The sequence below is a fragment of the Aspergillus tubingensis genome, assembly GCF_013340325.1.
Source record: "Aspergillus tubingensis WU-2223L DNA, scaffold_15, whole genome shotgun sequence".
Taxonomy (NCBI): Eukaryota; Fungi; Ascomycota; class Eurotiomycetes; order Eurotiales; family Aspergillaceae; genus Aspergillus; species Aspergillus tubingensis.
In genome coordinates this window covers 1,076,439-1,096,852 of record NW_023336289.1, presented here as the reverse complement: position 1 = coordinate 1,096,852, position 20,414 = coordinate 1,076,439, and the positions used below count along the sequence as shown (strand labels likewise).

General features: G+C 50.4%; 5 protein-coding genes across 5 annotated transcripts; all 5 read right to left on the bottom strand.

Annotated features, from left to right (window-relative positions):
• Positions 1–35: 35 nt before the first annotated feature.
• On the bottom strand, positions 36–3,348 carry AtWU_11198 (PH domain protein; the record flags this gene model as incomplete). The annotated part of the gene is made up of 3 exons (XM_035506300.1): positions 36–587; positions 641–3,211; positions 3,268–3,348. 3 exons carry the CDS (start codon positions 3,346–3,348, stop codon positions 36–38), a joined length of 3,204 nt encoding a protein of 1,067 aa, XP_035362193.1.
• Positions 3,349–4,855: 1,507 nt separating this feature from the next.
• On the bottom strand, positions 4,856–7,711 carry AtWU_11197 (tubulin gamma complex associated family protein; the record flags this gene model as incomplete). The annotated part of the gene is made up of 1 exon (XM_035506299.1): positions 4,856–7,711. The coding sequence occupies one exon, from the start codon at positions 7,709–7,711 to the stop codon at positions 4,856–4,858; it is 2,856 nt and encodes a 951-aa protein (XP_035362192.1).
• Positions 7,712–9,848: 2,137 nt separating this feature from the next.
• On the bottom strand, positions 9,849–12,764 carry AtWU_11196 (involucrin repeat protein; the record flags this gene model as incomplete). Its single annotated transcript, XM_035506298.1, has 1 exon — positions 9,849–12,764. One exon carries the CDS (start codon positions 12,762–12,764, stop codon positions 9,849–9,851), a length of 2,916 nt encoding a protein of 971 aa, XP_035362191.1.
• Positions 12,765–13,752: 988 nt separating this feature from the next.
• Positions 13,753–15,201, bottom strand: AtWU_11195 (O-acetyltransferase; the record flags this gene model as incomplete). Its single annotated transcript, XM_035506297.1, has 1 exon — positions 13,753–15,201. One exon carries the CDS (start codon positions 15,199–15,201, stop codon positions 13,753–13,755), a length of 1,449 nt encoding a protein of 482 aa, XP_035362190.1.
• Positions 15,202–16,473: 1,272 nt separating this feature from the next.
• AtWU_11194 (mannose-ethanolamine phosphotransferase GPI13) lies at positions 16,474–19,759 on the bottom strand (the record flags this gene model as incomplete). The annotated part of the gene is made up of 2 exons (XM_035506296.1): positions 16,474–19,453; positions 19,530–19,759. 2 exons carry the CDS (start codon positions 19,757–19,759, stop codon positions 16,474–16,476), a joined length of 3,210 nt encoding a protein of 1,069 aa, XP_035362189.1.
• Between the last annotated feature and the right edge of the window lie 655 nt (positions 19,760–20,414).

Sequence of the window (20,414 nt, the reverse complement as noted above, 5' to 3'; positions counted from 1 at the left end):
AAATTACTATATATTATACTAGTTAACATTCCGTGTTATGTGATTATCCGCACATCCTCCGGTTGATCCTCCTGTAAGCGATTAATCTCAGATGCTATACTCAGCACCCAACGATCCTTCTCTACGCGACTGCGGGCTTTGAACACAATGGTTCGCCCGTGGACTCCGAGAGTCGACACTTGCTTAATCTTTTGCTTCGTCTGGCCCTTAACTCCATGCTCGCGCGCCCGGAACAGGTTCTTCTTCAGTGGTTGCCAGATGACGAACGTGATCGCCGCATCTTCATCGCTACTTGTGTAGGCATCTGATGAGAGATATACGCGGGGCAGGGCATGGTGGCCTGGATGGTTACTGTCGAATGTTTGATTGGTGTATAGCAGGTCTGAGTCTGTCATCAGACCAGAGTATACATAACAGTCTTGGAGATCGATGGAGGTCTCCAGGTTTTGGTGTATGTGGGGGACTTCGACGCCGTTGCGCTTTCGGAGGGAGCTGCGGAAGATCAATAGTTTTCCGGCGGTCAGGACAACATGGGTTTTCTTGAAGGTTGAGTGGCGACGGGGTTTTCGATATAGATGGCCAGATATCTAGAAATTTACGTTAGTTTTGTCGGAGCATAATAGAGCAGCATAATATATACCTTGATTGGACGACAGTCTGACAGGACGCAGATATTGTGCAGTAGAGGCGACGCTTCCGCCTTCTTGACCTCCCATTTCTTAGCGAACTGTCCCATGATGGATTCCAATTCCTCATCAATCCCCAGAAGTTTGAGGTTGCGTTGCCGGAGGGCCTTGAGCTCAGCTGCATCAGTCGCGATTCTGCACTTCCAGTATTTCACTAAAGCTTCGAGCCGCCTCATCCACTCGGCCTTGGTCACGTCATTGTATGCCTGAAAGCGGACCACGAGGTTGTTGTCCAGAAGCATCTCAAAGGTTCTGTCATCATTGAATTGCTGCGTTGAACCATCATCTTGGCGCGTGTCTCTTGCTTCGGGATTGAATGCTACATCTGGCCCTGTTTCAATGTTCCGATCGGCGGGGCAGCTATCACGTTGCACATGTCGGACCTCTTGTACCCTGGTGAGATCGATGAATCCATCAGCGTGCTCAATATTGTGAATGCTTCGCTGGCGCTGGACGTAGGCTTCTTCGTCATGAGTTCTGATGTGGTCCTTGTTGCCGCTCTGCAGCCAAGAGATATCACCGTCTTGAAGCGGATACGGATCGACATCGTAAGAAATAGGTGATGCATCCAGAATCTGTTGCGTTGATGGCATTTCAGTACCATCGCGGCATAGTCTCGGAGGCGCTGGGGGTAGTGACCTTGACGGCCTGCAGAAGAACAGATATTGATCCTGGGTGAAAAAGTACAGCCGCTTGAAGAACATCCTGTTCATCCGCTGATGTACACCCCGCTGGGATGTCAGACGCACCAAGAAGCCTTCTACAGGCTGAGGCTCGTCTTCTCTCTCGCCATTGTGCTTTATGTAGGTGTGATAATGCTGCCTCGGGCGTAGTTCAAGTTCGTGAGTCATGTGCATAGCAAGAGAGCCATACATCTTCTCCTCGTTGGCGCCCAGGATCCATTCCAGGCGATCGTACCGTTTCCAAGCAAGCCCCATGATTTCAGTTTTGGACCACTGTTGTAAGACCTCGGCCCATTCAGGACGATTCTCCAGCATCTTCAAACACCCACGTACTATAGCCATCGCTGGTGATTCTTCCTGAGCTACAGCCCGGCTAAGGATTCCAGTACCCTTTCCCTTCGAGTCCAGAGCAGCCTCCAACTGTTCAAAGGGGTTATGGAAGACAAGAGATACGCCCAAGTCGGGAACATGGATAGGCAGCGAAGACGGCCGCCGCTTTCCCATTATCTGGCTGAGAAAGGTAAACCATTCCACAGCATGCGTGGAGGACTTTGGCCGAATTATGTAGATCTTCGTCCCTCGCTTACAGGGACCCCACAGCACAATTGCCTTGTCGAGATGCGAATAGAGGTTCACATTCATTTTCTTTCGCCCCAAGGGTATTTGATAATGTGGGGCGACTCGCGTGCCTGTCTTCTGCACTTCAGGTATAACACGGGTCTTGTACATTTGGAGACAGAACGGTGCATCTTCGTCGGAAGCGAGACGGCATGCCACCAGGTACTCTCGCCACTGATCCACAACCCTGGTTTCCATCTTCAGACTGTCATTCTCCGAATAGTCGTCTGGAAGCTTTTCCTGCACCGTCTCCTCGAGTCGAACGACCATCTTCTCGGCTTTTATAACCTCCCCTTCTTTCATCTTCCGTCTGTACGGCCATGTTCGTGAAAGTTTAGCATGCGTCCTCGACACTCGAGCCAAGATTCTTTGTTGTTTGTCCAGCAGGTTATCATCAAGGTTATGCTTGGCTGCCCGTTTCGAAAACGAATGTAAATGGTCCCTCTTCGATCGACGGCGATGTCCGTTCCGGAGGGGCTCCTCTTCTGACGTCTCGACCTGAGGCTCCTGTTGTTCAAGGTTGGTAGACGATGGAGCAGAGAGTCTTCCTTTCCCTTTGGATCTCGAATCTGGCCTTAGCAACGCGGTCGTGGATCCATAGTCACTAGCAGGTACCATGGGGCTTGACTGACTGGCTCCATTTTGGCTAGGTATACTTAGCGTTTGCTTACTTAGTCCCTCCCCGGTCTGATCCAGGTCCATTGTACCGGGCCTGGAGGAGGCTTGACCGGCGTCGATTGGCTCCTGTTCCCTGGCTGTATAATATGCGGAACTCCCATCCTGTCTCCTCATTGACGAGGCCAAGTCGCGTTCACGTTTGTTGTCGCCCGAATCCGAGGGCACAGCTTCCGAATCCGTAGTAACACAGGAAAAATCATGATCTTCTTCCAGGGTATAAGGCACAGTACGAAGGCTTTTCCGTGTCGGTGCTTCTGCATCATCACTGCTCTCTTCCTCCTGATCTCTGTCCGTCCTCTCGTCCTCGGTGGTATCTGTAACCGGCTCCTGTTCCGGTGTCGAATCCTCACGGTCGGTCTCAGGCTCCTCTGAATAATGCGCAATGACCGGGTCCGCTGAGAACGTAACCGTCTTCGACGAATATTTACTGAACTTTATGCGCGTCTTCCACCATGATTTGCGGTGATTCTGCAGCCAACCCTGGGGTATCGGTCCGATGAAGAACCTCCTATTGGTCATGTGTATGTGGTGCGGAGAAGCATGATGCTTCACGGATCAGTGCCATTTCAGAATATTGCCTCGGAACTAATAGAAGAACGTACAAGCTTTTGAGCAGTGTGCGACTCCGGATCTAGCCCTTGACACTGGTCCAGGTGAAATGCGACGTGTGGATCAGTCGCCATGTTGTTGTCGCTGACGTCCGGGCGTATTCGTTCAGCAGAATCCTCTTCCTATTTGCATTGCTGCTAGTGACTGATCCCACAATGAGGTTCTCATTGCGGAGACAGCACTGCTTCGAGCGTCCCCTTTATAAAGTTGCCTGAAACCGACCACTCTCCTTCGTCATAGGGAGAGGCCCGCTCTCACATGATCTTGACACGTGATTTCACTGCAGCTCTGATAAGCTTATCGGAAGCTGATGGATTATGATGATTCAAACTACTACATTTTTTTTGTAGCTAGCAGCAGACTGTGACATCTAGATGGAACTCTTGTCTTCCTTGCTTTCGAGCTTTAAATTAGACCAGTACTAGTAGTATATTTACTCCTGTTGGTAAAGGTACTTGCAGTTGCAAGACACGATAGCATTAAGCATGGGGGGAACAAGCTGAGTCCATGTTAACTATGCTGGTAATGACGTCATAGTAACTGCCAGCTACGTTACAAAAAGAGTAGGAACCTGAACTGCCAAGGCGCCTCTAATTTCCTCGATCCACCATAAGACCCCCCGCCCCACGTTTACTCCTGTAGTAGTAGTAGTAGTCTATGTATTAATTGTTTATCTATCTATTTATCCTTGTTGATACTCATTATCATATACGACTAACGGGATGGGCTAGACCGCTCCTTGTCACACAGATGTATCCTACCATCCAATACATGTATGCCATGCGCCGAAGTTGGTACTTCCCAAGTCGGCGGACCGTGATCTGGGCGGCCCGTCTTTTGATGGCAGCATGAGTCTTCAAGCCCAAATCTCCTATCGTGCCCTAAGCTCAAACGAGGGGAATATTCGTTGGGGGACCCCTTTCAGCCGTTGGGGTGAAGGAAGGCATCATGGAACATCAGGGCCTAGTAGGAGTCCAACGCGAGAGGGGGTTGAGTCTACTGAAAACTCTATTTTCTCCTGATGCTTCCATGCCTGGGCTCGCATCTCTCGACCCTCCCCGCCGCCCGTATGATGAGTGCGGGCATCATTACCGACTGTGGTCCTCTTTGCTTGTCAGCTATCCGTTATGAACACTGCCTCCGATCACAGTAGGAGCCATGGAACTGCAACCACATCCAGGAAGTGTCACCCTATCCTAATGCCTTGCCATGTGAGTTATCGGTGGTTGAGTGAGTAGAGTCTGTCAATCCATGGTGACTTGGTGGCCACGCAACTATCCCATGTTACCCCACGTGCTGGCTGGACTCCAGAAAGCCCCCGAGTCAGAGTCCGCTTTCATGGATACAAAGAACCAAGGCAACATGTGCGGACCCTTTCAGCACATTGTTGTTACTCTGCAGACCCTCGGGTCGCAACTACCAATAAATTGACGACGGTTTTCGGCTGTTTGACATTAGGTGCTACTATGGTGTAAGCCACGTTACATTGCTATCCAGGCGGGCTATCGATCTCGCTGGCGCTGCTGAAGTACTGTGACGTTGAATCGGACGGGCACATCGTTTACTTCCCATTCACGGCATTCAGTAGTACCTTTTCGTGTCTAAACGGGCCAACAGATGGTCGAAGACTGTCGCAGGCTCCTCCTTGGCAGTGAACGTCGTATCCCACCGATCTAAAGACCTCGACGTCGACTTGATGCCTTCGATACTGCGTAGATAGCCAACAAAGGCAGAGGTTTGTTTCCTAAAGAGATTGTACAATCGACGAACAGCAGGCTCAGCCTCGTGCCGTACACCATTAATCCCGTCCAGTTGCGACAGCGGAGCGAAGGTGAGAATCGTTCCGAAGATCTCATCGAGAAGAATTGCGACCTCGGAATGCTTTTTGCTGAGAAAGAGAGCATAAAGCATCTGATCTAAGACGTCTTCATGGTAGTCCCGCAACCTAGGCACTGAGCTGGCCGCTTCGATTGTACCATCGATGTCATGTCGATCAAGACACGATTCAATATTAGAAAGCGTCTCCTGGAATCGTCGCCATGTAGAACCAATGCCGACATGAAAGCAGTAGTCACTTAGGGCCAGCACAAAATGCTGAGCATCGACCCGAAATTTCTGGATCACATTCCGCGTATCACCTGATAGGGAGTCTCTCGCAGTTGAGTCTCGAATGAGACTTCTGACAACTGAATCCATGCGTAGCAGTCGAAGCAAATGCTTGAAGAGACGGTCATATTTGTCAAGAGAACTCGGAGTCAATATGGTCTCCAGGACAGGCGAGGGTTTATATTGTAGACGAAGGAAATCAAGCGCCTCGATGGCATTTGGGTCCTTACATTTCACGACCTCTTCATCTGTAAGATCGCGGATGGAGAAGCTTAGGCCACCAGGTAGTTCCTTTTCATTCCATAGGCAAGAGTCCATTGACGGGTCCAGGCGTTTCTCCGCATCATGGCACTCATTGAGTAGTCCCATGAGCACCAGCCGTAATTCTGAACTGGCTGGAGGCCATGTATCCCTGCTTCCCAAGCGCAAACCAGCGTGAACGTCACTCCTCACTACACCAGCCTTTCGCTCACCACTTTCCATGTCGGGGTCGAAAAGGGAATCAGAGAGACGAGAGGTGAAATAACCATCACCAAGGAGCTGAAATCGCCATTGGAGGTTGAGGTGGGTTCGGAGATGATGCTCTTTGAATAGTAGATGGAGACACGAGAAATCGATCAATAGCGCCTGGGAGCAGAGAAGAGGCGCCAATGATAGGTAATATGATGAAGTTATTTCAGGTCCGAAGCTGCTATGAGCTGCAGGTTGTTCGGCATGGCAGTGGACATTTCCGTCAACTAGGCAGCCAAGCTTATCCCGAGAGCTTCCGTCCATTGGTAACAGCCCCGTGGTATTTGGCATATTATCGAGGTCAAAGAGTTCAAAAGTGTCCGCGAGCACATCTGACTCCCCAGTGGGCTCGGAAGCCGCTGTAACGAACATTCTGTCTGACCCTTGATGCATATCACCACGGTTATATTTGAGTATCTCAAAACGTAGTCTAGCTTCGTACTCGGTGGCCTTCTTTTCTATCCTGGTGATATCAAACCACGTACCTGCGCATTCAAAAGTGGGTGAAGTAGAATGATACATCTCGTGGTTGGCGACTGGATGTTGTGGGTGATGTGTTTTGAGGAGCCTGAGGCTTCGTCCACTCTCGAAAACCAAAGACGCCAGATCATTGGGGATGAGGGAGGGCATATTATCAGGTAGATATTTGTAGTCAACCCTCGGCATCTTGGTGGTCTTTCTAGTTCTCTCCTGGTTCTCCGCGACAACAAAGCTCGTACCACTGGAAGCCAGCTCTACTGATGCCGCTGTCTCTGGACGAAGGCCAACCCAAGTCTCTACTTGCCTCAGCCAGGGCTCGGCCACTCGACTCACAATCTCGCGTAAGAGAGGTTCTACATGGTCGAATATTTGCGAGAAGTGGGCGGCTCGTTCAGAAACAACAGATATTATCTGTGCCTCGGACATTGCAATATCAACTGCCTCGATCACATTCGCCAGGACGCTCACCACCTTGCCGCATTCACAAAATAGCGCCTTGATCTGAAGGAGAGAGGTAATACTAGCGAACTGTTTGACAAGCCGCTTTTCGAGTGTATGAACAACCACAGCCACGGCACTCGCAAAGGCCGACCGCGCAGAAAGTTCTTTTGTCCTGCTCGGCACTTTGTTCGCAAAAGCCCGTATTTTCTGCATGTTTGTGCCGCACTCAAGCAGCTCCTCGATAATTCCATTTAGTGCAACCGATGTTACTCCAGAAACTCGAATATTGTTGTGCACTCGTTCGAACCGTTTCTTTTGTTCATCGTAACAGAAAAACATGGAGCTCCACCCAAGCCCAAGCCTGAGCAATGCCTGGAAGAACACATCTCGCCGGACCATGAACCTCTGGGTTTGTGTTCCCACCTTTGCAGCTTGCCGTGCCAATGCAGCATCAAAGCCTTTCGCACCCGATTCGCTGAAATATGCCGAGACAGGTTCGCGATATGTCCTCTCTCGGTATTTCTCCCATGATTTCAACAAGTCGCAGGGCTCTTGCTTGATATCCTGATTTCCAAGTGCCCATATATCCTCCAGTTCCTCTTCAATGTTCTGCTGATCAGTAGTCGCAATAACTCCATTTTCACTTGAAGTATCGGTATCCAACGCTAGCGTCTGATCCGCATCTGATAGCTCGGTACCGAATGGATTTAGGCTAGGAATTTCGGTTCCGAACTTGTCGAAGATATTCAATGGAGACTCGAAGAAAGAACTCGAAAGGTCCGGCAGCTTTTCATCCCACCCCAAGGGCTCCAATGGCTGTAGAGACTGTAGGGTGAACTTAGAGACTCTCCACAGACCATGACTGGAGAACGGGTCTGCAAGAGAGTCCACCGGATCCATCGTCCTCACGCGATACCAAGTTGTAGATGCTGTACAAGGCAATGGGTCGCAAACGATCGCGTAATCGCGGGAATCGGAGAGACCGGTAGAAGCAGGTAAAGGGTATTATTTTTAGGGGCCCGCACAGCTATAAGATGCAATACTGGGTCAGTACGATTATCAATGGTCCTTCAACGCGGTAAACAACGTGGGATGACATACGGTGAGATGTAGGTGTGGGGTCAATGTGGTTGCAAGTGAGTACAGGCGTTAGTGAGTTGATCCATATAGCAAGAGCACCATCTTAAATTCGGAAGCGCGGCAACTAGAGGAGAACCGTGTCGCTGCTGCTTGTATGGCTATTGGTATTGTGTATAGAAGCTGGCCGTTGAATCGACCCAGAAGTTCGTAGGCAGTCACGTGGCTCGATGTGACTATCTGCTGATAAAGTGCCGATAAGGATCCCGATAAGGATCCTTTGTAACCCTTGTAATTAATTATCTACTACGTTGTATGAAGGCCTTGCGTTCTGGCTAGGATGCACTCCCTTCACCTATGCGGCAATGGCGCTTGTGGCGAACTGTCATTAGGAGGGGAGTTGGATGTTAGTTCATTTTAAGAATGAAGGAGGATGAATGTTTCGGTCCATCGCGCTGGTTAGGGCTGCTCTTTGATTCTGTACACCAAACCTCATTCAACACTTCATTATAGATTCGGCTCTTTAAACATTGTCCTTTATTATTGGCAAGTATTTAATCAAGTCCCCAATGTTTTGAATGAAGGCTGTGTTATAATTATACCACATTGACAGCCCACACCCTCTGATTCCATCGCAATGGATCTTTTCTCAACTTCCGGGCATCACCAGCCTGCTTCTCAGGCCAGATAACCCTCCACGAGATTATGCCGAAGGGTTGGATTACCCACGATGTGCAGCTCTATACAACTACCTCGTCCAATATGTCTGGCTCGCTGAAGGCCACCCACTGGTCAACCGGCAAGACTTGGACCCAACTTCCTCCGAAGACTTTCTGAGAGGGGTACGCAAATTCATAAGAAACCAGTCACGAAGACACGTTATCAAACAAATACCTTTTCTCAAGTCATACTATATAGAATCAGACTCAGCTCTTGCAATGAAGCCGCTAATGGCCTACCAAGGCACAGGGCAGACATTCACTGTAAGCCTGTTGGGTTCAAACATTGTTGTTGTCTGTCAACGAGGTGGCGAAGCTGAACATATAGTCTGGACGATTACTGAGGTAGATAATCTCTGCACCACAGAATGTGTCGCATTTCTCAGTTCCTGAAAAGATAATGTTGCAAGTGTCTGTGCAGAAGTCACCATGATCCAGGGCAATGTCGTGGTCAAAGTGAAAGCTGCTTCAAGGTAAAATCAAAGAAATTTTCTTATATATATATATTTTTTTTACCTGTTATAGATAGTACCAATGACTGTACCGACTGAACTTACTACTCAAAAGTCTGCCAATTCTCCGTCACGATTATAAGTACTAGTTGCATCATATATATTAGGAAAATTGGTAACGTAATATCATTATTACTACTGTATGCTAATTATATAGAATATTGATATATGAGTAGCTCGGGATATGTATAACTGATAACCGAGTCTATCATGGATAGAACCGGAGTGCTTGCTGAGCTTTGACTACTACTAGTAATAGTAAGAACTGAAATACTCTGGCAGTGAGCAAGTCCCTGGGCGCCCTTTTTTAAAGCGGCCTCATCCACATAGAAAATGTCTCGTTGAAATTAAGAAAATCATGTCTGTATAGGTACATATGTACACAACCTCCCCACACTGCTTGTTATCTGATCATGCAGCACCTGTCTATCATATTTACAGCCTTAAATTTTGAATTTGGCCACCTGCCCTGCCACAACTTATGCAGCATCTAGAAGTCCGGTGCCCTGTGCACACAAACCGGTGACTCAGCCGGAGAGCACATGCGTCTTCAGCCTCACGGCGAGAAATCAATGCTTCAGGTTATTCGGGCCAGGGTGCCCTCGGCGTTCTCATATGGCTGACGGGCGTTGTAGGGGCTGCATCTGGCGTGCTAAAGAGCTTTCTTCCTGTGGGTTGTGAACTCCCTGGATGACATCACATAGCTATAGCAGGCTCTGGCAGGGACGATCATTGAGTCGGTATACTCGGGCTGATGGCAGGCTTGCCATTCATAATGGCTTGTTCCTTCTTCAGATTCCTAATCATTGCTTCCAGCCGGCGACGTTCTTCTTGTTCCGATTTCAGGATTTTCATGTTCTCAATACGCGTGTCCCGCATCATCTTCTTGAACTCATTCTTCAGCACCATCGTCGATGTGCTCTCATAGTGGCCATCGCGTCCACTACCCATCCAGCTGATCCGTTCCTCATTAAGCTGAGTCTCGAGCTGCTCGCAACGATCCCGTAGAGCGTCAATAACACTCTCGAATCTCTCGCGTTCTTTCTCGAACTCGATACTAGCTTTCGTCATTGCTTCATAATCGTCAACTGTCTCGCGCAGTTCCTTCTGGAGTGCATCGACCCGGTTCTGCAGGTCGCTGCTGCCAGGCTTTCCGGCCTTAAGCGCTGCCAACTCCTCGGCCAGTTCCAGGTTTCGGGTGTTCAGCGCATCAAATTCTCTTTGGATGGCAGGGTTGGCCGTGATGTCGGCCGCACGCTGGGCTCGAGATCCATAGGCACCGTCAAGCTCGGCCTTCGCCATTGTCAGCTCGGTTTGAGTGCGTACAACCTCGCCTTCCATCTCGGTCAACTCCGCCTGCAAGCGCGTGGCGTTCGCTTCGGCAGTGGTGCGTGCCTCGGTAGCTTGTTTAAACTGCGACTCGAGCACCTCCACATCCGCTCGAAGCTGGTATAATAAAGTTTCCAAGCGTGAGACCTCACCTTCCGCCTGCGTGCGTGCTTCAACTGCTTCCTTGAGCTGGGGCTCCACTTCGGCGCGAAGTTGACCCAATACAGTTTCCAGGCGGGCGACCTCGGTCTCTGCCTGTGTCCGGGCTTCCGTAGCCTCCTTGATTTGGGCATCTGATTCATTACGAATCTGTTGCATGGTCTCCTCGAGTTGCAAGATCTGCTGTGTCGTGTGTTCGTGCGCTTGAGCGGCCTCCGCCTTCGAAGCTACCTCACTCTGCAGTTGACTGATGGTCTCTTTCAACTTTGCAATCTCACCGTCTGCCTGTGCGCGGGCTGAAGCAAGCTCTTCGGCATGGGTATCAGCTTGAGATTGGAGGTGTTCGAGACGGACCGCCTCAGCGGCTGCAATTTTGGCATCGATTTCACTTTGACTCTGGTCAAGCACGCCTTGCAGGCGCGTGATTTCGGCCTGGGCCTGGGAGTGCGCTGCAGTGAGCTCTTCCGTGCGAGTAGTGTGCTGAGACCGGAGTTCTTCAACATGAGCTTCAAGTCGAGAAAGTTCGTCCTCTGCTCGGGCTCGCGCGTCGTGAGCCTCGGCGTGCGATTCCTTTTGGCGCTCGAGGTCCTGAATGATACTTTGTAGGCGTTCGACTTCCTCTTCAGCGTGCGCGCGAGCCTCTTTTTCGGATGCCATAGCACCAGAGACATTCTCCATCTTGTGCTCTTCCTTATGGCCTTCTAGCTCCTGCTGCAGAACCTTGAGCTGTTCCAAGGCCTGCTCTAGCTCCGCCCTCGACTGTTGACCTTCGCTTTCTGATAGTTCAAGGTCTTTGCGTACATGGGCCAGTTGTTCGACTAGTTCAGCAATGTGCGCGTCTCTCTCCGCGTCCGATTTGGAATTGAGTTCTCTCTGTTGTTGGATTTGTGTCGTGAGGATGCTCTTTTGTTCAAGCAGTTTGTCGATCCGTCCTTCAAGCCCACTAATTCCCGCACTGAGATAGGCGAGGTGTTCTGCCGCGTCGCTTTGAGATGAGTCTGGTGGAGGAGGCAACGTTTGAGCATGCGGTATTCCAGACTGTTGAACAACGCTGTACAATCGCGCGTTAATCTCTTCCAACTGCTCGTGATCGTAGTCGACACCCCTGGTCTGGGACGGACCGCCGGAAGCGCTCGAGCCAAGCATGTCTAACCCTTCTTCGATGTATGCGAGGTGTGCTTCGCACGTTGCTGTAGGATAGTTTGGGTCTTGACCTGGGGAGGGTTGCGGAATTGGCGCCAGACCGCTGTCTGGGTTCGACTGGAGGATCATGTTCCGTAGCCGTCCACTTAGATACTCCAATCTTCGTTCTGTGTCTTGGATCGCCTCTAACCCGGCGCTGCCCAAGCCACGTCCATTCCGCGCCTCGGATCCATAAGCTTCACCCATCTCCTCGATCGGTTTGTAAAGGCTGCGCTCGTCGAAGTCGTGCATGCTACCATGCATATTAGGGCTAGCGAGGGTCTCGGGCGTATCGGCTATATTGCCTTGCAGGTTTTTCTTCAGGCCCTTATGTGTCATTTGCAAGATCCCAGCTGTATGCTCCAGCAACCTGTTGTTGATTTGCTGTACTCTCTGCTCCAGATTCCAGACCTCCTTGGCCAGCTCTTCGCATTTCCGAGTGCTCTGCGCGAGCTCTTCTTCTGTCTTATCCGGGGAGGAGCCGTTGGGCCCCAGGAAGCTCCGATGAGAATCGGGGGACGAGTCCAGATCATATTCCCCGCTCGCACGGGAGCTCTTGGTGGTGTAAAGTTTGCTAAGCGACATGGCCGCATCGCGGAGCTTCATTTCCAGGGCCAGATTCCCCTTGGCAGCGTTCAACCTGCTAGACAAGAATTTGTGCTCCTTCTTCAAGCCCTCCACTTCCTCCAAGGACAGGATCTCGTAGTGTGTGCTGTCGGTCATGGCGGTCTCGGTCAATAGATACATGGCGACGGGGTCGTGGGCATTGCGCAATGTTGAGTTTTGTGGGTTTGTGGGCTTCGGATAATTGTAAGGTGATTTCTCCACGGGTTGCGAGTTCAGGGCGTTGTGGTAGCCATTCATCAGCACGGTGGTTGGCGGCGGCTGCGATGGTTCGCCATAGTAGGAGGCGGTGTTATACTGCGTCGGTTCGCCATAAGACGACCGGGGAGAATGTATGTCAAACGTACTCATGATAGCGATTTCAGCGTGAAAGACGGACTGAAGAAGCAAGCAGGAGGTCGCAATGGTCAATTAATCTGGCGGATCAACAAACAGTCGCCATTCTCCGCGGCAGTCGGAATACCGCCAGAGAGATTTCAGGACTAAAGTGATTGGGAGGTAGATGGATAGATAATGATAAAAACAATCAGTTCATGCGACAAAGACAAACTCTATTTGCTGACGAGTGGACAAGGAAAATATAGCGCACAAAGGAGGAGGTGGTGTTGGGAGCATGGAACGGAACCTCCGCCAACGAACGGGTCCCCCAGTCATTTGCTGTATCTTTCTTACCTTATTAGTAGTACTCTTCAGCCCCCGGACGGAGCGGCTGATGTCACGTGATTGATTCAGGGGAAACCCACGGGAAGCAAAGGGGATGGAACATTTCTATACATTAGGTGATCCTGACAAGATAGATTTACTACCCAACCACCAGCTACCATCAACGGTTGGCAGTAGTACGGAGGAATACTTACTATTGTATACTATATAATAATTGTATATGCCATATGCCCCCGAGACGTTCGTCTGCAGTTTATTGAAGTGGACTCCCAACCACATGGGCAATCCAGGGGTCACGGCCCGAAGCAGCCCCACAATCAACGGTATTTTCACAGCTACGTACGTAGATTCATTCAGGTACAAGCTATTGGAGGGCTATCATGATGTGTTGTATGCATTGTCATCCATACTACCGTAACCTTTTCCAGTAGGATGAATCATACTATGAATAGGCAGCTTAGTAGTCTGGTTGTGGACACCTGTTGACTCCATTGCATCGTCAGAATCAATTTGTAACCTTGACGACCAGAGTATATACTATATATAGATTCGCGCAGTGGCTAAGGCCATCGCAATTGGACTTGTGAAATCATGCTGATACTTAGCCTCCATAGTAATCTAGTGGTAACTTAATGCCAGTATCATTCACTCGAAGCAGCCACCAACGTCTACCAGGCTAATCCCCTGTGGCCCACCGGAACAACCGATTCTCCATCAACGTCCGCTGATGACTTGGCCGTAGACTAATTTGCATATCCCAGTCTCCCGTCTGGTCTGCAGGCAGCAAGAGGCAAAAGTCTTCAAGCAAACCAAAATACAACCGAAACCCCGCAATCTTGCCCAGACTTGGACCCCAGTCTAGGTCATGAACCTTCAGGTGTCTGATGCTAGAATATGAGAAGTCTCCTCCCTTGATATTCATCTGGCTCCAATCACGTTGTTTTTGCATATGAGCGAGTAGCCCTCGCACATAACCGTCATCGATCTCCTGCAGCTTCTTGCGCATGTTCATAGACAGGTTTGTGATCTGCACTAGCTCGTCTTTATCGAATCCCAGCTCACTTGCTACAATAGCGACCTTTGTCTCGTCCACGAAATTAATCAACTCGGATTGGGAAACAAGCACCATGGTGAGCAGGACGCCCATGTAGTGCTCAGGCCAGGGTGGACGCATACGGGAACGGAGATTTGCGACGAATGCGACGGTGTAATCGTGGTCATCGTGCAAAGCGGCTTCGACAGTTCGCGTCTGCTGGAGACAGATAGATAGAAACGCGGTGAGCACATCGTTGCTTGAAACAAAGTGCCGGAGCTTCTTGCTCAGCATGTTGTCCTCTTCGAGATGTGATGACAGCACAGAAGTGCAGATGTCCTTCAGGATTTTGATCTTCCGGGTAGGAAACCTGAATCGAAATGTATTCAACTCGGAGGCCATCGAGGCAGTGGCCATGGACCAGGTATCCTGTTCCAGACAATGAAAGGGCTCCCTAGGGGTGTATGTCTCCCAGAACGTCTTTAGCGGTTGTTTTCCTGCAACACAACTGGGCGAGGATAACTGACGGCGCAATTTCAAGTCGAACCGTTGGGGGCCAAGGTGCTTGCGTTCATTGCGGCAGCACTCCGCCAGTAGCTCCAGAATATTCCCAATTCCTGTGCCGTCTGCAGCCATGTGGTTGAAACTAAGGGATAGAATGACGCCATCGACCATGACATTCGCGACGAAGCGCAGTATGGGCTGGCTTTCTTGGGGATCCATTACTGTTGGCAATGGGGCATATCGTTCGGAATATTGCAGGTCTTCGACCCCGGTACATGATGCAGTGGCTAGCATTGAACGGACTGATTCGTTCAGGTGATGTCTAATTCGAAGCATAGGTGTGGACTGGGACTCGGCTGACGGGGGCTGAATGCAGTGGACATTGTCATGGTTCTCAACGTGGGAGGGCCCCACATCTTTTGCTAGAAATGGAACTCGATTGATCAGGGTTGTAAGACCCTTTTGGATAGACTCAACGCCGGCCTGTGGATCCTTTAGGAGGAAGGAAAGATAGAAAGTGAAATACACCTTGGGCACTGTGTGATCCACTGGCGAGAGGAGCTGGGATGATGAGTCTGGAAATGTCATTTGCTTGGTGGGCTGCTTGGGGCTTGGAGTAAGATTGAGAGTCCTTACACTCGACTGCGAAGGGACGGTGCGCTTCTGAGATAATAAAGGGTCAAATGAGCGTCGTGGAATTTCTGGTCAGTGGTGAAGTGAGGTATGTACTTTGGTTCAGACCGTTCCATGACACTATACGTTGTCGTGATCAGAGCACATGCAATTTCCGTCTACATCGAGAAACAGGTTACAGTTGTCGTTGTGGCTGGCTGGTTGTTGGATACATCGTATTGAGGGATCCGCATAAGCATGAGAAGAGTGAAATGCCGATTTGATAGGATGTTCCATTATCATGGAACCAAGCGGCATAGTACAGCTCGCAGAGCAGTTGCCTGCGCCTATTTGGCCATTGGTCCCAACGCTGGTTTTATGGTCCGTGGATTGGTGTATCAATAGAATCAGCATTACGACCAGCACTTTAGAGCCCTGTGTGAATATCACCCACTGTCACAACTCTTTTTCAGATAGCGAACAGGTAGTATTATTCTATTGGTCCCGTGGAAAACCTTACGTGCAGTTTCATCCCAAATCCTGATTGTAAGTCTGAGTTTGCCTTCAGTATAAAGCTTATCTGTACTGTCCACAACTCCTGGGGTAGTATTCACGTCACCTTTTGCGGGCTGTGACTGAAAACGCGCTGTTTCATGTCATTGATTAAGCCTCCAGGAAGCAAGTAATGACACTCGGAAACGCTTGGACGGAACAATGATATTTAATCGGTTAGCCAACCCAAATGGGTCAGATACATACATGCTGATATGGCTATCAAGTGTGAGATCACAGCTGATATCAAGCAGGTTTCTAAATGAAACCTTATCCAAATGAAACCTTATCCTACGCATGGTGCCCCCAACGTGTCAGTTCCATGGGTCTTCTTGACATAGACAGGATCAACAGCAAGCCGCTTGCCTGGTTTGGAATCTCGGGTATTACGTTCCGCTTAGTATTTTCTGTGCTTAGGAGTTGGATCAAAGTTATGTATTATTCGAGGAATATAAATATATGCAAGCTAAAAGAAAATATAAGGAAAGGTGTAGAATGTTTCCGGCCTAGTTACCTCACCAATCCAAGCATCCCCAAAGTTGAAAAAAGAACGGTATACGGGGATACCATAAATTACAGATTTCCTCAGCCGGAACGCTAGGCAAGGGGACTCACGTTTCGGGTATCATCTGGCAGTAAGCAAAGGAAAGCCAGGATGGCTGAGATTAAATATCCGCCATCAACTAGAAGAGATCACTACCACCCAAAGATCTCTCCTACACTCAAGGTGCTCCACCGCACACCAGCCACGGAGAAAACGATGAGAACAATGTCCACGACTCCTAGCACGGCGGCTCCCATCATGAAACGAGGGCTGAAGATCCGATACAGCATGAGATGCCGGCGAAGATGGCCAGCCCACATGGTGGTGGCCAGGTTAATAGTCGCAAAGTAGAGAATGTAGGTGCATGCGGCTCGCACAACATCAGAGAGGAGCCTAATCGAAGGGTTGTTGGACTTCGGAGATGAAGAGGATTGGTCGCTGAGTTGGAGAGGGCGTTTCCAGAGAACGGTGAGAGGAACAGCGATTGCAGTAAGAATTTGTGCGCCGAAGGTATTGAGGATCACAACAATTGGGGACCATGGATATTGAACGGAGGAGAGAGGGATGAAGGCAGTCTCCCATTGGATGCTGCTCAGTGTAGCCTGGTGACCAGTCTTAAAGTAATAGAAAGAGCCGAGAAGAGCCAAAACGATCGGCCCAATAGCTGAATTGCCAAGGACGAGACCATTGGTATCCAAAATTTCTAGCAGTGAGAGAATTTGCCAAAGCAAAAGACCCATGGCACCCTGACCCATGGGTTTCTGCAGAAGGATGATCCCCAAACAGAAATTGACCACGAGGAGGAAGTAGCGAGTTCCATGCACGTTGCCAAATCCGAGGATCGTAACGGTGGTGCGTCCTGCTGGCTGGGGTGGCGCGAGGTTTTTGCCTTTGCTTTCCGGTTCCGCGTTCCCTTGACTGACATTAATGCTGATGCAAGGCTTGGAATAGATGAAGGCTGTTGTCCCAGCGGCAAATGCGAGAGCTAGCACGAGCTGGGCCAAGAACACCCTAACTGACTTCAATGTCTCCTTACTCAAGGGCAGCCACTCGCCATCATCAGCCCCCTCAAGCACCCAGAAGACGGAAGTTATGAAGAGTCCCAGTCGGAACCCTAAACCAATCCAGAGAGTAGCGGCGCCTTCGTAAGATTTGGATCCGGCATAAAATGACCGTACAACAGTGGGAAGGATAAGCGCCACAAGGAATGGTACAGCGAGCTGCCAGGGTGCAGAAGTCGAAGAAGTGGCAGATGCGTAATACGTCGAACGGCAAAAAGGCATCTGCTCCTCGCGGCACAAGCGAGAAAAAGATGCAATTCTTCCGAGGATGACGAAGAGGATGGAGTGATAGACGCCCAGAACCCTGTCGGCAGTTGATTTCTGTCGCATCGAGGATACGCCCGCAAGAACACCGAAGGTGGAGAGGAAAAACAGGAGAATCTCATCCTCCCAGATTGTGTAGGAGTTGGAGGCGAATCCGATGGACTGCGTGAGCGTGAAGGTAACAGCCAACCAGCCCCAGAGACTGCTTGGTAGAGGCAGGGACACACCAGCCGACCCGGCAAGAATGGTCCATGAAGCGCCAACTATGCTTCCCGCGGCGGCCAACAGAGCGGATGATTCGACTACTGGCATCTCCGCAAAGCCCGAGAACGACAAAAAGGCACCAACGACGACACCGACAGCAGAGCTTGTTCCAACAGAAGTAAGAAGAGACTTGGTAATGTCCGTCTGATCGGCTTTGAGGCTTCGTGCATAAAACACCAGCAAGACAATGCCGGCAGAAAGGACCGCAACACCTTGGAGCATGCTCGGTACATCGAATTTAGCCCACAACGAACGACAAAGCTGGAGAGTGTATCGTTGATAGTCCTTGTAAGACTCGGAAACGGAAAGCAAAGTTGCCTGACTGGGCCGGCCGATCCTAGGAAGCTTCTGCCAGCTGTTTTCAGCCGCCCTCCAAAGGTCCTCGGACTGGGATTGGTGGCTATCCTCGGCACCTCGCGAAGCTGTGTACTCCCGCTGATATCTCTTAATCTGAGCGGAAGTCAACCGGTTCACAGACATCACGTTCTTCCAATCGTTCCCCTTGGGCCCAATGAAAGCCTCCTCGATCGGCGAGCCGAGGTTGTTAAAGGGAATAGGCATTCCGAGAAGAAGGGACAGCGTGGGCACAAGGTCGATCTGAGGGACAAAGCGATCGCGAGCGAGCATGGGAGGTTTGGCTGTTTCTGCACTTGTGCGGCCGAAGATGCCCCTTTTAGAGTACATCCATAGAGCCGCATCGACCTCATCATTGGATTCACCGCCGTGGTCTCCCTTGGAGTCCATGCCGTGATCACCCATCACCACCAATAGCGTTTTGTCATCGAGTTTGGCGATGATTTCGCGAATGACCCGGTCCATTTCATCGAGCTTTGCGGCCATGGCTTGATGGTTCGGGCCATATCGGTGGCCAGCGTGATCGACACCGAGATAATGACCGAAGATGACATCCCATTTCGTAGAATTTTCAGGATGCAGAAGCGGGAGGAGGTTTGCAGTCACGCCGTTGTCAACGGTGTGCAAGTCCCAGACATTGAATGAATCAAATGCACGAGTTAGATTAGGATCGAAGTAGCCGGGGAAAAGTGCGTGCCAGGTGTCATCCCCAAGCTGAACCAAGTTCTTGCCTGCGGCGCGCAATTGCGCAACCAAATTGTCTTCATCGATTGCCGTACCGGCAAAGTTAGAACCAGCGTCAATGAACGTGGGAAGTGTTCCAGTCGTAAGTCCCTTCAATCTTTGCAGCGTCGTCGTGGGCGGATCCGCGATAAAAGGAAGCAGGAAGGCATTTTCGGGGGTATTGACAGCTGTCTCATATAAGACGGGAAGGTGGTCATGGAACAGTTGTGCCGTCTCAGCCTCTGCGCTCGGAGCAAAGGGTACCGTAAAGTCGTAGCGTAGGGCATCGATGATGATCACAACGGCTTTCTCGAACGACTTCTGGTGCCAACACCCATCGACTTTCTTGCTCACAGTCGCTGCCTCGTCGAAGGGGAGTACGTCGCAGGATGACTTGTTCTCCAAAACCATGCGAGTTAGCAGGAATCCTTTAGTAAAGAAGAATATCCCGACAACATGCAAAAACCTAGGGAACCACAGATAGGTTAGAAAACTCGGGTCCCCAAAGAAGAAGCGGCTTGGACGCAGAGACAAAAGCATACAATATCCACCCTAGAACACCAAGCACACCTAGATGCTTTAATTTGAATTCAGTTTCCAAGCCTTGTATATAATTGTCTTGCGCACTGCCCCCAGCCAATGCCTTTGGTACCTGAGGTTTCCGATGTTCATTGCGTTCCGGAGATCGTGACGACAAGGCCGGACCGGCGTTTCGCGAGTCGGACAGGGTCGGGCTTTCAAGCCCTGGGCCCCCACTAGTGACGGATACCATGAGGAGGGTGTTGCAATTGAATATAATAAGTCGTAGCTGGTCGAAGACAAGCTAAGAGGGAGGTATTTCGCCGAGCGCAAGTGCCGGGTCTCTCACTGCAATTGGGCAGGGCTTCGGCCGCTCTAGCTGTCGAGCTGGCGTTTCAAGGAGAAGATAGACGATGTGAGGATCGAACGGTTGAGGATTCAGCGGCCTGAAGGCGAGCTCATTGAATTGAAAAGGAGGCGAGCCTGGATCGTGGCTTTTCCTTTTCCCTGAATTTTTCTTTTTCGCCCACCGTGGAGCTGTCGTGCGGGTTGTCCGGGAACTGTATTCAACAGAGCACAGACATAGTTACAGTAACAGCTCCATTAGACGTGGGGAAGCATCAAATCCAAGATAAGATATAGGCCATCCAAGGACAGCCACGACGAGAAGCACCAAAGAGGGGTGAGAGGAAGACTTGGGGAAGTGGAAGCCGTAGGTCTCCTGGCACCGCGCCGGAAGATGCGCTCCGCTCAGAGGGAGTCGGCGTTTTCGGCATCCCAACCCAGGAATTCGGACATCGTCATTGGCCGAAGCGGCTCGGAACATTTTGAACCCTGAGGCAGTGGGACCTTACCGCTTCGGGACAGCCCATGCTATTAGGTAAATCCACAGGAGACTAAACTAGTAG